This window comes from Lissotriton vulgaris, chromosome 12 (assembly GCF_964263255.1).
Source record: "Lissotriton vulgaris chromosome 12, aLisVul1.2, whole genome shotgun sequence".
Lineage (NCBI taxonomy): Eukaryota > Metazoa > Chordata > Amphibia > Caudata > Salamandridae > Lissotriton > Lissotriton vulgaris.
The window spans coordinates 138,725,353-138,740,486 of NC_141700.1; the positions used below are offsets into that span (position 1 = coordinate 138,725,353).

General features: G+C 43.7%; 1 protein-coding gene across 1 annotated transcript in view; it reads right to left on the reverse strand.

Moving 5' to 3' along the window:
• Nucleotides 1-1,539: 1,539 nt before the first annotated feature.
• KCNN3 (potassium calcium-activated channel subfamily N member 3) overlaps nucleotides 1,540-15,134 on the reverse strand; it is a 515,690-nt gene continuing 502,095 nt past the window's right edge. The window contains exon 8 of the mRNA XM_086947603.1: nucleotides 1,540-1,972. Coding sequence (XP_086803729.1) covers nucleotides 1,676-1,972 — 297 coding nt within the window. The 3' untranslated portion in view covers nucleotides 1,540-1,675. The remainder of the gene's footprint in view (nucleotides 1,973-15,134) is intronic.

A 15,134-nucleotide genomic window follows, 5' to 3' on the forward strand; every position in this document is an offset into this window, starting at 1 on the left:
TATCTGCTGATCATACCTTTGATGTTGGCATCCCAGAGTCAGATCCATTAAAATTGGCACCATGATGGTATTGAAATGGGATGGAATGCACTTATTTAGTGGGTATGGCATTATTCCTGGTAATCTGTTTGGAAGCAGACTCAGTCAATAGGCATGGCTCCGAGCCATCCCTTGGTGGGGAGTCACGTGTCTGGAAGTCAATCACTGAAGTTGATATTATGTGGCAGAGAAATCATGCGGCTCAGATTGAAGGTCATCTAATCTGGCACTGCAATGAAAGGCACTTGAAAGCCTTGGATGGTGTGACACCAAATAATTTGTGGAATGGCAGGGATCATTCTGGTTAAAAGGCAGAACATCGAACATGGTAACGTGTGGAGCGCAGACATCAGGTTTAAGATCATGGCACAAAACGTATTACTGCATGGAATGGCAGCCATATTGCCTCATGCTACTAGTCACATAGGAGAACAGTAGCTTGGCTGGGAGGCATATGGGGATGCAACATTATGTAGGATTGGCACTTTATTGCCATGAAGGAAACTTTGGAATGGAAGGTCATCAACACCATTGGAATGATGGGCATGAGGGTGTATATAAGGCATGACATCAAAATGTAATTGAATAGAATACCCATCAGCAGCAGGAAAGCTATTTTAAGGGTATAGCAATGGCTTGGATGAAAGGTCTGAACCAACACCCTGAATTGTGAGAGTGCTTTTATTGGCTGTAAAAATGGAAATGAGAGGCCATAGACGTCACCGTGTGGAAGGGCATTCGTGTGTCTAGCAGGTAAGGCATATGACATGTAATTATGTGGAAAAGTTATCAGTAGCCTGAAAAAATGATCAGACTCAAGTTTGAAGGGCACAACAGTTACTTGGATGTAAGGTATGACATCAGTCCCATCATGGTGTAGGGCATTAGTCCCTCGACTAGTGTGAGTGGCAGCATATAATTAGTGCACAAAACCAACACCAGTCCTTGGTGTGTTAGGTTATTTTTCTAGCCAGCCAGCTTGACCTCAGACTAGTTGTTAGAATCAATGGTCACTCACATAGCTAGCTGGCATGTCCCTCAAAGTTGTCATTGTTGTTCTATGGATGTCACCTAGGTCGCCGGCACAACAAATTAGTCCTGGGTACTAGAAATCAGTCAATCCCTAGAGATCTACTTCGAGACACAATACACCCTCTAGATACAGAATCATGTGGAAAAGTGCATGGGACCAGAGTCCTTTTTTTCTGCCTCCTCCCTTCCTGCCCCAGACTTTTGCCTTTTCCTTCCTGGTTTCAGTGAGAGAAGGATGAAGGTTCCTGGATCCGGGTGACCGAAGATCCTGAATCGCTCAAAGGAGTGTCGGTTATCCACCTGTGCTTCTTCCGCTGGAAGACCTGAGAATTGACGGGAGTGTGCATTCCCCCATCCACCCACTCTCCACCCTGACCCCTCTGTGCTATGCCGCCTGCAGCTATGATTCCTGGTGTCGGGGGAGAGCCATGTGTGCAGCTTCTGGCCTTCTCTTCTGGGACACATCAGAAGATGTCTTGCCTGGACTCCTTGTGACACTGACTTTACCTGACCCTTTTGCACCTGGGTAGAGAACCAGGAGGACTCATAAGACTGTGGAAGGCACCTCCTCCCATAAAGGGGGTGAGGAGTGTTCACTGTTGACCTAGCAGCTGCTGGAGCTGGTGTAAGGGGTTGGGAAAGAGGTGGAGCTAACCCCGATGGGGCTGTCAGTCAACAGGGTAGGCGGAGTTCCCACCACGGCACCAACTCCTCGCGCCTCCAACAGCGCGGTCAAGAGCTGCTGCTGCTGTGTCCGCAGTGAGTCCACAATGAGTAGCGGGAGAGTGCTGAAGCTCGACGTGATCTGTTCCAGTTTCGACTCAAGGCTGCCGATCTGCTTCTCCAGGTCCTCGCTGCGGTCGTTCAGCTCCGTGACAAGGTCATAGATAACGCTCTGCATCTGAAAGGGTTAAACAGAAACATTTTTACCAATCATTGGACAGACAAAGGCACACAGTAACCACAAATTTCCATGTATTTTGCTATGCATCTATGGGACTTAAGGCTGCATTAAGAGGAGAGGTCAGTTCAGCATTCAGCTATTTCAGGATTTTTTTCCAAACTTGTCCTTGGTTGGTAGCTTTTAGGGTTCTCCAAACTGCAAGGCTTTGTTAGAGCTGAGTGACTGCATACAGTGGTAGTGCTGTGTGTAAAGAGTTTGCATAGGCGGATCTTGCCCTTAAACCGGTACGATTGTTCTGCAGCAAGTACCTGATATGATGGTGAGATATTTAGATTGTTACATCTGATGCTACAAGAGCTGATGACCTTCAATATTTGTTACTCTATTAGTCTCAGCATATGTGTATCATTAAAAAACCTGGGGCATATTTACTAGAATTTGTTGGAGCATGAAGATGCGCCAAATTTGGCAGCGCCCTGCTCCGACATTTTCAAAAAGCAAGGATGCGCTGTATTCACAAGAACATGGTGCACCCCTGTATTTTTTCTAGCACTGCCATTAAAATGTAGCTGCCCAACACCAATGCAGGCACCCTTGCACCATAGTGTGGCGGGGGTATTAAGCCACAAAAAGTGGCTTATCTCCGCTATATAAATATGGAGAAGGGCATATCGCCACCAGAATGTCGCTAAAAGTTACTCTCTGGTAGTGATATCCCCTTGTGATACCCCCCTATGTAGTTAGGGCCAGCGCAGGGGGTTACCTGATCGATAGCTATTGGTCAAGTGGAGACGTTCATCAAAGTACAAAATGAGGTGATAGGCAAATTCCATACAAGCTAGTTACACATTTTGACTACTACTTGGCTTTAATATGTGATTTGAGCTGTGTGTCAGCTACACAGGAGAAATCTTACATTTTTTAATCAGGTTCAACCAATGCCGTGAGGTGTTGGGGGCCCCAACATCCCTTGGAAATTATTTGCACCCAGTGTCTTTCTCTAGTCACAGGCCCCACCAGTCTTTGCATATGCACTGTGAGTGGCTGTTTGTTACCAAGGTCTTGTATGAAAAATAACAACCTAGGCAATCACACGGTAATGCCTTATATGATAATAAATGGGGGAATCAACACATTAACAATCAGAGTTCTGCTTTTTATTGTTTCAAAATATAAAAAACACGACATATAATAAAATACATAATTCAATGAGTGCAGTTCTGTATACAATCAAATTCATAAAAAAAGACAGAAAATATTTTAAAAGTTTTTTTTAAAACACTAGTGGCACAATAATAAATTTGACGCGCGTTTCGGTGAACCAGCGCCTTCTTCAGGACATTTTCTTGTATATTTCACTTATAGGTTATACGTGGCTTGTCCTGATGAAGGCGCTGGTTCGCCGAAACGCGCGTCGAATTTATTATTGTGCCACTATTGTTTTAACAAAACTTTTTTAATATTTTCTGTCTTTTTTCATGAATTTGATTGTATACAGAACTGCACTCATTGAATTATGTATTTTATTATATGTTGTGTTTTTTATATTTTGTAACAATAAAAAGCAGAACTCTGATTGTTAATGTGTTGATCCCCCCATTTATTATTAAATAAGACATTACAGTGTGATTGCCTAGGTTGTTATTTTTCATACATATATGTCCCGGACCTAGGAATTTTCTAGCTCTATATCAGGGTTTCCTTGTTATATACATTATGTTACCAAGGTCTTGTCATTTGATTTGTCCCAGGTTTATAATGCAATGCATTCATTTACCAGGCACAGGAGCACTCCTGATTACACCCCCATGCCTGATTGCATCGCCCTCTCACACGGAGGAGATGCTGTCGAACATGGTCGTGTTTTAGCATGCTGAAATTTAGTGAGTGGTCCTGCAATATCTCCAGAAGTGCAACGACTACCTGAGGCAAAATCTTGATGGGCATTTCTGATGAGGCGCAGAACTGAACGCCTGTTTAAGGGATCTGCAGTGTGTAAAGTGAATTTTTTTAACCCAATATTTCTCAGAGTTAGTGCTTTAACGAATGTACATTTTGTTGGAGTTCAACTAGTTTTGTACATCTGCCTGAAACAGTGGCGGCTCCTTCTCTAGGGCGGAGGAGTGTCGCCTCACTGCTCACTGAACAGTTAAAAAAAAAAAATTATAATAACGCAGCGTTATTATCATTTTATTTTACCATACCAGCTCAGGTCGTTGGATGGTTAGGGGCTGTTCAGAGTTGGGGGAGAAGTGGTAGGCACTTTCTAAGTGCACATGACAGTTTGACCGGCTGTCTAGGGTTGGCCAAACAGTCATGCGCACTTAGCATATTCTCGACCAGACTGTATTGAAAAGCCTGGGTGGAGAACATGCACAGCCTCCCAGTTCCTCTCTGAGTGCCGAACCATTGCACTCAGACTAATCAAAACTCTTCTGTCATGTCAGGCTAAGGGATTCTGGGAGCCTGTGTGCTTCCTACTGCCGGAGGAGAGAAGAGGACAGAGGAGAGGTGGCAGCCAGTCATACAAAGGGAAGTGGTTTTATTTGTTTTATTCGCCCCGCCCCACCCCGCCACCCCTGTTCGGTAGCAGTCATTACTGGCCTGAAATTTTGTAAGGCTTTTCACTGCACATTGTGGTAACTCTGTGGACTCAGTTCTAGTTCAGAAACAGCGTATAAGTGGAAAGGTATCCCAGATGTCATTAGCAGTATGAGTTAGTGCATGCATGACTGAACTAGTGAGAGCAATAATCCATGTGACACTCCACACTGTCCTGTCTACTCTGGGTTAGCACATGTTGACCTTTGTGTTGTGTTGTGATGCTCACCTCTTGTGTTCGTTTGTCCACGCTTTATTTTAATCTCTCAATATTGCTAATTTACACCCAGTGCTTAATTTCTGCCTGTGCTGGCAGGCTGTGGTCTCAGGAACTCATTTTTGGGAGCTCTGACTTATTTTTCGCCATGACTTTGACCAAGAGCAAGGGCGAGAAAGCAGAAAAGGGAGCAAGAAGGAGGAAGAGTTAGATAGGAAAACAAGGAGAGGAGGCAGGGGTAAATAAGAACTCGACAGAGTGAGACAAAGAGATCTCAGATAAAGTGACCACTAGGGGGAGATTTACTAAGCTTTTGCGCCATGTTTGCGACCCAAAAGTGACGCAAAACAACGCAAAATCTTTTTTTTGTAATTTACTTTCGCATAGCGCTGCTTCGAGTTACTTTGCTCCATAGAGACGAACCAAGGATGGTGCATGGGCGTTCCCATGCAACCACCCACGGATCTCACGCTAAACCCAATAGCGTGAGAAAACTGCGCCCTTTTCAACTAGGCGCAAAGAAGGAGAAATGCTTTAATTTCTCCTTCCTTTTCCGACTATGCATGCATGCTGCACTGTGCAGCAGGCATACAAAGTGGGAAAAGCTTTCCCTTGTGTCGAGCATAGTATTTTGTACAGGAAGGATACCCTCCCTGTACAAAACCTATGCTGGACTCGTGCACACACCCTAGCGCTGCGGCGCTAAGGTGTGTGCATGGCGCACGGCAGCTGTAATCAGCGCTGGTGCAAGGGAAAGGGGAGGAGATAGCCATATCTTTGAAGATATGGTGCTCTCCTGTTCCCTCCCTGTCGCACAACGCAGCGCAGCCTCGCGAGGGGCTGAGCTGCATTGCGTGACTTTTTCGTAAATCTCCCCCTAGGGATGCTAATTTAAGATATGGACCTGGATGTATCAAGCCGTTTGCGAATCGCAAAGGCCGAAATTCGCAGAATTCCGGCATTTGCGAATCGCAAAAGGTCTTTTTGCATGTTTTGACATGCATCAAAAATTCGCAAAATAAGGAATCGGAAAAATTTGTGATTCCTTATTTTGCCATAGAATTTAAGGAATCGCAATTTTGCGATTCCTTAAATGCTATGTATGTAGCATTTTTCATTTGCGAATTTTGGTTAAGAAATCGCAAATTACCACCAACTTGTAGTTGATGGTAAATTGCGAATTCTTTTAAAAATGCACAATTTGGCATTTTTGAAGGTGGCATGTGACGCACACACATGCCCATAGAGCATGTATGTGCGCCATATGCACACACATGTACATTTCAGGGGTGCAGCAGGGTGTCCTTGAGACACCCCTGCACCCGTGACAAAATACTCAAATTAGCGATTAGCAAATTGCGAATCGCAAATTAAGATTTATTTCACAATCATTCCTATGGGCCTCCTGGCTCATAGGAATGAATGGGAAATTATTCCTTAATTGCGAATTCGCAAATTGCGAATTCGCAAATAAGGAAGATTAAGAAATCGCTAAAAAATAGCGATTTTCTACACACATTCCTTTTTGAGAATTCTAAATAGCGATTCCTTAAAAATCGCTATTTAGAAATCGCAAAATGGAATCTTGATACATCTGCCCCATGGTCTCTGTCACCGTTTTGGGCTGACCAGTGTCTCAATAAGTTAAACAGCAGAAACAGTGTCGGTTTACCATCTTAGTGGTAAATAGTTGTCACTGTACCATTTGAAGGAATTTCTTACCTTTGGCCGAGAATGTAAAAGTATTTGTTGAGATTGCTGAAGTCATAACAGAGCACAATGGAACACAACACAGTAATGTAACAGTGAGCAGAATAACAGAGAAAAAACATAGCAGGGACCAGTAGAAAAAAACTGTCAAAACAGATTGCAAAACTAACATTGAACACCTCGCCATTCTACAGAATGCAACACAACAACTATGCACATACATTCTGACTACATATTACCCTTTCCACAAATCTGCTTTCATTACAGTGTGCTAAAGGATGTTTGCACCACGGAGTCCTTACATACAACAAAGCATATGTAATAGAATCAGCAAAAATGCTTTGTGGTCTGTGTGGAAGGTGAAGGTTGGTGTAAGAAACAGGTGTTAGGAGGGATCAGGATGAAGCTGGCTTGATATTCAGCAACCCCGGCATTCGGCAGCACAGGCAGGGGGCTCCAAAGAAATGCCTTGGAATCAGTGCTTAATGTGAGCCAGTGTTTTCCAGTGCTCAGCACAACCAATTAATTAGTTTCCGGTGCTCGACACTGGCACTTAATTGTCAACACCACACTTATGATAGTCAGCCACATGGTGGCGCTGCTTATCTAATAAAGATGAGCAGCACAATGGCTGTTTATAAATGCAATGTACATTGAAAATGACTAATACCTGCCTTCATCTTCGGGGACCTGGAATAATCTGAACTGCTGCACTTGCAGGCGAGAGAGATGTCTAGTAGTTGTTTTGGCAGTGATGACAGGGTCAATGGGCGGTGCAAGCTGCATTGGCCTCCTGGTCAGGGCCCTGGTACTTATTATTTTACAAATAAAGCACTGCTTGGGATTCATGAACACCCATTACAAGGCTGTGTGTATGTGTGTGTTCCTTAGTGATGTTTCTCTGTGTTGTTCATGCACTGAAACATCTGTCTGCCCAATAGATGCTGTAGACGCGTGATGATCAGTCATCTAGTGATCCCAAGACCCGGCGGAGATGAGGAACCAATGCCGACCCCGGCAACCAGAGCTTTTCTTGAGAACAAAATGGATTGCATGGACACAGCTGCCACCCTGAGAGATTAATACAAAAATGAAATTCTCACAACATGGACAAGTGACTAGGGATGGCTGGCAGTAGGTGTGCGTGGACCTGTCGTCGTCTGTAGTTATCGTTAATCATTGCGGCTCGGATAGGTCTTAAACGAACCATGAGCGCAGTCTGCATCGCACCCCTCCGGAGGGTTAATTACAGCACCGATCCAGTGGCACTGGGGCTTTGCGCACAGTGACCACCTCATTTGTCTAGTGGAGGAATGGAGTCTCTGCCGTTGCGAATCTACATCATCAGAACTATATCTACCGCTGCTGTTCCAGCCCCCAGACATATGGGATTCGTCAGGTGTGCTACATCCTTTCAAAAGGATTGCAACTCAATAGTTACGGTTGAATTGCTTTGGCCCAGATTTACAAAGGCTTTGCGTCAGGTTTGCGTTCCCTTTCTAATTAGGTGGTATTTACTATCTAACGCGACAGCAAACCAAAGCAATGCAAAGATTCACTGCCTTGCGTTACTTTGCATCAAGCAAGCGTTCCATGGGTGGTGCATGCGCGTACGGATGCGCCCGACCACAGGTTTTGACACAAACTCCTATCTACAAAGAATTGTAGAAAGGGATTTGCACCAAGATCTTACGCCTCATCAAGGCAGGTGAAACAAGGAGGCATTTTTCATTTCTCCTCGTTTTTCCCACTTTCAAAGTGTGTTGCACTGCACAGCATACGTACAAAGTGAGAAAAGTCTCGAGGCGTAGTTTTTGTACTGGAAGGAACCCCTTAAAGCAGCTTTTCTTGCAGCCCTGCACTGCGTGACTTCTTGATAGATCTGGCCATAAGACCATAGGAAAATCATTTTTTAAAACTTTTATAACTTTGATCCCTTTGTAGAAATTTTGCAGAAACTTTAATTATTTGCTTCAAATGCATCCTTTAGATATCTATTTTGTATAGAGTGGTCAATGGGGGCAAAAGTAATATTCATTTATAATTTTGATAGAGTGCTATGCCAAATCCTGGTAGTGTCAGTGTGCTTTACATATAATAAATAAAAAAACATAGAAGCAACTTCTCTGACATATTTACAACAAACAGTGCAGGAATAGGGACAAAAACAGTTGGAACATCAATCCATGCAGCCATGGAAACGGCAGAACACAGAGGGACATATGGGGGGGCGGCTATAGTAGCTGACATGCGATATGGGGAAAAGGAGAAACAAAACAAGCAATAAACCCATAATGAAGTGCTAGATAAGAAGGGTTGGAGAATGAGATCAGGGCTGTATAACAAAGTCTTCCATTTTTCTGGAATACATTGATAGTTTTCTTGATGTCTCAAGCCCTCGGAGACTTTCTTAAGGAGGATGCAGCACCAAAGGAAGATCTAGTCGTGGCCGAGTGGGATTTGGTTTATGTTGTACTTTCCTGTGCACCTTTCATGTTTTCTCCCTCTTGGTTCTCTTGCAGGTGCAGTGTGTCATTGCTATTTCAAATTCCCATTACCCTGCTATGCTGGTTTGTGGTGAACCCTTGCAGGACACCAATGACTTCAGGACGAGGCTCCTCTGACCGTCTAGAACAGGGTTCTCCAGAGTCAGTACCAACGGCGGCCGGTACCTTTAGGAGGGAGGGGGCGGACAGAACACACATGCACACATACACACTCACGGCCATGCATTCACATGCGCGTACACACATCCACAACATTCATTAACAAACATTCATACATACTTTCATGCACGCTCTAAACATTAATCAACAAAAGCAAACACACAATACGTGCAGCTCTGGAGGTCCCAGCGGGCTTGGGACTTTTGCCTTTCCTTATTGGCTGACCTAAGGTTAGCGAATCAGTGAGGGCAACAGTCCCAGAGTTATCACAGAGTGGGAGGGGGTCAGTGAGACTGCTGACCCCACCCCACTCTGTGACGAAGTGTCACTGATTGACTCTCGACTATGGGAGCTTTAGGGCTTAAAACTGAAGCACCCAGGTGTGAGGCAATCAGTGACGTTACCCCTCGTCACTGAGGGGAGAGCCTCAGGGAACTTTGCTGAGCTAAGGAGGTCACGCCCACAGGAGCTGGGACATTCTCAGCCCAGCAAATTTCAGCTCAGGCAGCCAGGAGCCTGCGCATTTAGCGCATGTCTGGCTCCTGGCTCACAGACGCTGTTCATGAGGGGCAAAAGGTGGAGGGGCGTGGCCCCTCAGCCCCAATGGACCAGCCATGGTTGGTCAGTTCTGGCCAGATTTTTAAGATAACTACATTTATCCAAATGGGGATAGGCTAAAAATCTGGCATGGATCCGGCCCTCCAGGACCGACTTTGGAGAACTCTGGTCTACAGCCAATCAAATCGAAATTATTGAAGAATCCTATAAGACCATCCTACGAGTATATTTCTTGCCGCTTATATGTATATAATATTTCTCTTATTATTCATCAAAGTTCATTTTACGTCACAACCTGGTGAGGAAGACTTGACTACCCTTACCTCTGTTTTGTTTTCTAACATTTCCCTCAATCCCCTTTGGTTCTCTGACCCAGCCTTTAAATCGCTTTGAGTTTGCGTCTCAGGGCTGGTGGGAATAGTCACATCTAAATGTATGGTCCTGGTATACATTACTTGGTTGCAACAGATGCAGCACAGGAAAGCACAATAAAGAGTAAGCTAATTTGTAAGTCCATGGCAACCAACATTGCATTGCATTCGAATAGTGGGGTTCAACTAACATGAAGTGCAGTATCTCATATCAGGAGACGTACAAGATTACTTGGCAATTGTGACACTGTGTTGCTGCCACCAGGACCTAGAAACTGGACTCATATCTTTTCTGTTTTGGAGAACTACTGTCACAAGACCCTACTGGAGGACAGTCTGGATTTCAGGGAAGTATTCAGCAATCATGTTTCCCCTTTCCTCCCTCATCAATGGTAAAAAGTAGCATATTTGATCCTGTGTATCTGCACATATGATTTATGCCATGGCATGTTAAGTGTATTCCTAAACAAAAGGCTTTTTCCCAACAAAAAAAACAGGATGCAAGAGGTTTAATTAGTGCAGTAAGGCATGGTCACAGTAAAGCATTATTGTGACTAGGTCTTAGGGTAGATGTTTCCCTGTGCAAATTATTACATGCAATCTGTGAAGGAGTAAGTGTGTTTTTATCATGTTCATTTTGCTGACCTGTGCTAAGAAAACTTGAATTAAACGTTTAGCCTCCAGTAATAAATGGGTGAATGTGTGTTTATTAGTACAGTTGCTTCAAATAACATATGCTATTGGCCATTTTGTTTTTGCTGCAATGGCCAACATACGTGTTTGTGTATGTATGTGTGTGTTTATATGTTTAGAGTGCCGAGTGGCGTAACAAAGCTTGAGGGGCCTCATACGGACTCAATCAGGAGCTCTCAGGTCAGAGTACTGTGCTGAGGGGGGCCCACTGGAGCTTAGGGCCCTCTGCACCGCAGCGGCTGGCTGCGTGGGCCTGTGTTAGGCTATTGGGAGCGGCCAACCGTAAGCAGTTCGGCGGCAGCAGTGGACCAAAAGGAGTTATCCAAAATTCTTGGAAGTTGCCGAACCGCCCCAGCCCGACAGAAATGGAGAATTGCTGACAACTAGCCAGACCATCACGGTATGGCTTGGCGCTGGTTACCGAAGCTGTGATTTTAGGTATATGAAATCGAAGGGCAAGAAGCCATTAGGTGATGGATTTGCAGATACAGTAATAGTTTTGAGATGTGACATTGGTGTTTTAACGGTAAGGACATTGCACAGTGCAGGCAATAAGAAAGCGCCATGAGGTACTTACCATGAAACAATTATGGGTATACAACTGTTACAACGAAGTTTTTACAACGCACTACCATTACAACGCAGGCATTACCACGCATACCATTACAACGCATTGCGCTGGGGGGCGCTCTAGGATAGGGAATAAGTATAATTTTATATCCAACACCTTCCCTAGTGTCCACGGGGACTGGAGTTAGAATATAAAATTATACTTACCACTATCCAGCACCTCTAAGCGCTATGCGTTGTAACGGTATTCGTTGTAAATACCGCGTTGTAATGATATGCGTGGTAAAAGTATGCGTTGTAACGTCATACATCCCAATTATGTGACGAGGGCGCTCTTACGAACTAAACCAAAGTGCTAACGTCCATGCAAGTCTTTCTGTGCTTGCAATGAAGTATTCGCCAGTAACAGAGAGGCATTACCTATTTTTTTTAAACGTTGATAATCAACACCTGTGTCATCAGCATTTGAAAAGGCATACTGAACGAAACGCGCCATGCTGTCTGAATTAAAATGGAGTTCTATGAGCCCGCTGTGCACTCTGGTCTGTTCACTGTGGGGGCGATCTTGGTTTGTGTGTGTGTGTATGTATATATATATATATATATATATATATATATATATATATATATATATATATATATATATATATATATATATATATATATATATATATATATGTAAATGTATATTCAAATATATATGCATATATATTCATGTATATGTTTGTGTATATATATATGTATATGTATAAATGTATATTCATATATATTTATATACATATTCATATATTTAAATATGTAGATATGTATATACAGTGGCTTCCAGTGCGAGGGTCCTTCCCTCCCCGCCCCTTTCTGCTGACGTTCCTGTCCTCTCCTCCTTCCCCGCCCTCTCCCTGCCAGTTTCACTGGATCTTCTGGCCAAACTTAAATCAGGTTCCCCTTTGGACCCTTGCCCGGCCAAATTTCTTGCAAAATCGGCACAAGCTATCAATGCCTTAATTAATCCAGTCCTTAACCTTTCACTTAGTTCAGGAGTGGTTCCTTCGGCTTGGAAACATGCTCTTATTTTACCACTTCTAAAAAAGCCTAATCTTGATTCCTTGGTACACGCCAATTACAGGCCCATCTCTCTGCTTCCAGCATTTGCCAAGGTCGTGGAGAAGCATGTCCACTGTTCCCTCTTCAACTTCCTCGAGACAAACAACATCTTGCATAACACCCAGTCCGGCTTCCGCTCCAATATGAGCACGGATACAGCTCTATTGGAAGTTATGGAGGCCATCAGGGAGGTTTTGGATTCAGGGGGAAAGGCGATGCTGGTAATGCTGGATCTTTCGGCGGCTTTTGACACCGTCCCCCACGGAGGTCTCCTCTCTAGACTCAGTGAGATCGGACTCCGGGGGACGGTGTTCAACTGGTTTGAGTCCTTTCTAGCAAACCTCCGCCAAACAGTCTGGGCCCCACCGTACTCTGCCATGGTGCCGCCATTGGAGGTGGGAGTGCCTCAGGGCTCAATTTTGAGCCCGACTCTTTTTAACACCTTTATGACCTCCTTGGCGGCACTGGCGGAGTCATACGGTGCCCAGATCGTTTCTTATGTGGATGACCCCCAGCTCCTCTTCTCCTGTAGGAGGGGTGGGGATTTCGATGGAGAGAGCATCAAAGGCTGCCTCGAAGCTGTGTTCAATTGGTTCCAGTCCAAAAGCCTTAAATGCAACTCGGATAAATCTGAGGTGCTTTTTTTCGGCTGTCTTTCGGATCCTAGTTGGAAGGTCTGGTGGCCTGCGGCCACGTTTCCTCCTTCTGCCGCTTCTACCTTGGCCAAGAACCTAGGAGTGGTAATTGATAACGGTCTCACTCTGAAGCCCCAGATTCTTGGCCTAGCTGGTAAATGCTTTGGCATTCTTAAGATGTTGAGGAAATTTCTTCCGCTGCTGTCCTTCGCCCACAGAAAGTTCATGGTGCAGGCTTTAATAGGCTCTCGCTTGGACTATTCAAACGCGTTATATCTCAGACTACCGGAGTACCTTTTATCGCGTTTCCAAATAGTCCAAAATTCCGCTGCACGCGCCACCGCTGGCCTTCATCGGAGATCCAGCACTAAAGAACTCTTGAAAACTCTACATTGGCTTCCCATTCAGAAGCGTATTGTTTTTAAGACGATGACACTGGCTTTTAAAGCTCTCCACGAAACTGGTGCGAAGTATATTAGTAAGCGGCTGACTTTTTACCAGCCATCTAGATCACTGAGGTTAGCTTCGCAAGCCTTGGCCGCCGTTCCTGGTATTCGGCGTGCCCGTATTGGAGGCCGTTCTTTCAGACGCATGGCACCACAACTGTGGAATTCCTTGCCTATCACTCTGAGAAAGACTGGCACATTGTTAGCTTTTAGGAAAGATCTGAAATCTTGGCTCTTCATTCAGTAGATGTGGTCTTCCTCTGCCTGCCCCTCTCCACATCAGGTTAGAAGCGCCGGGACACTCCTCGGAGTAGCTGAGCGCTATACAAAACACGCAATAACATAACATAACATAACATATATTCATATATAAATGTATAATCATATATATAAATGTATAATCATATATATGTATATATTCATGTATATGTGTGTGTGTATATATATGTAGATTCATATATATATTCATATATATAAATATATATATGTATATATAAATGTATATTCATATATATATATATATATATATATATATATATATATATATATATATATATATATATATATATATATATATATATATATATATATATATATAATGTATAATCATATATATGTAAATATATATATTTTTTTTTCAAGTGGAAAAAGATCCTAGTGAAATTACATGTGAGCCTTGAAATGAGACAAGCACTAATGTTAGAAAAACAAAAAAACGCTGAAATATATCAGTTATAGTATAGTATGATGAGCAGAGTCCCCCGACGCATTTGCAACTGAGTGTACTGCCTGCCTCTCTGTGAGTCAGACCTTGTCGTTTTTGCATATCCTTGCCCCATCATGGCTACTCCTATACACTTGACTCTCCAAGAAAGGTTTTCTGGAGATCTGAAGAAGTTAGCATTTCTTCTTAGCCAGTCAGTTACACTTTTTATGTAAATCTACGGGTGTCCCAAATGACCAAACTAAAGTTTCCTTTGATTTGTCGGATTTAGGAGGAAATATTTCATTAGTAGCGATAAATGATACTTAGCTGCATCATTTTTCTGCCTTTTGGGAGCAGATGCTGAAATTTTGTTTGATAGAAAGTGATATACTTTGATGAGTTATTAACACTGACATGAATATTTATTAAGCTGTATTACATTTTATCGCTTGGTAGTGAAGGCTGTTTGGTTGGAAGAGAAAAGTGTGTTCTCATTCTATCATGGATTGCTAAATCTTGACGCAAGTCTTAAATCCACCCACCGAATATGCTGGGGTCGCCGCTCTAGTGGTTCAATTGGAACATCAGAAATCTGAATGCCGTTCAGAAAAAACTAAAGTACTAGAGGCGTGGCCTAAGCTAGAGGAGAATAGAACCCCAGTAATTCTAGATCCTATGCCAAGTGACCTTCAGATACTCTTTTCCACCTGCAAATGTCAGTGCGAGCAGAGTGACAAGCCCGACGGTGATATCCTGTACCTTTTTTCTCTCTTCTCCCATTTCCTTCCCCGTTTTCACTATTGGCCAGTGGCGGCTCCTCTGCTAAGGCGGAGGAGCGTCACCCCACTGCTTCGCAGCAGTGAAGTAAAGGAAACATAAAGCGAT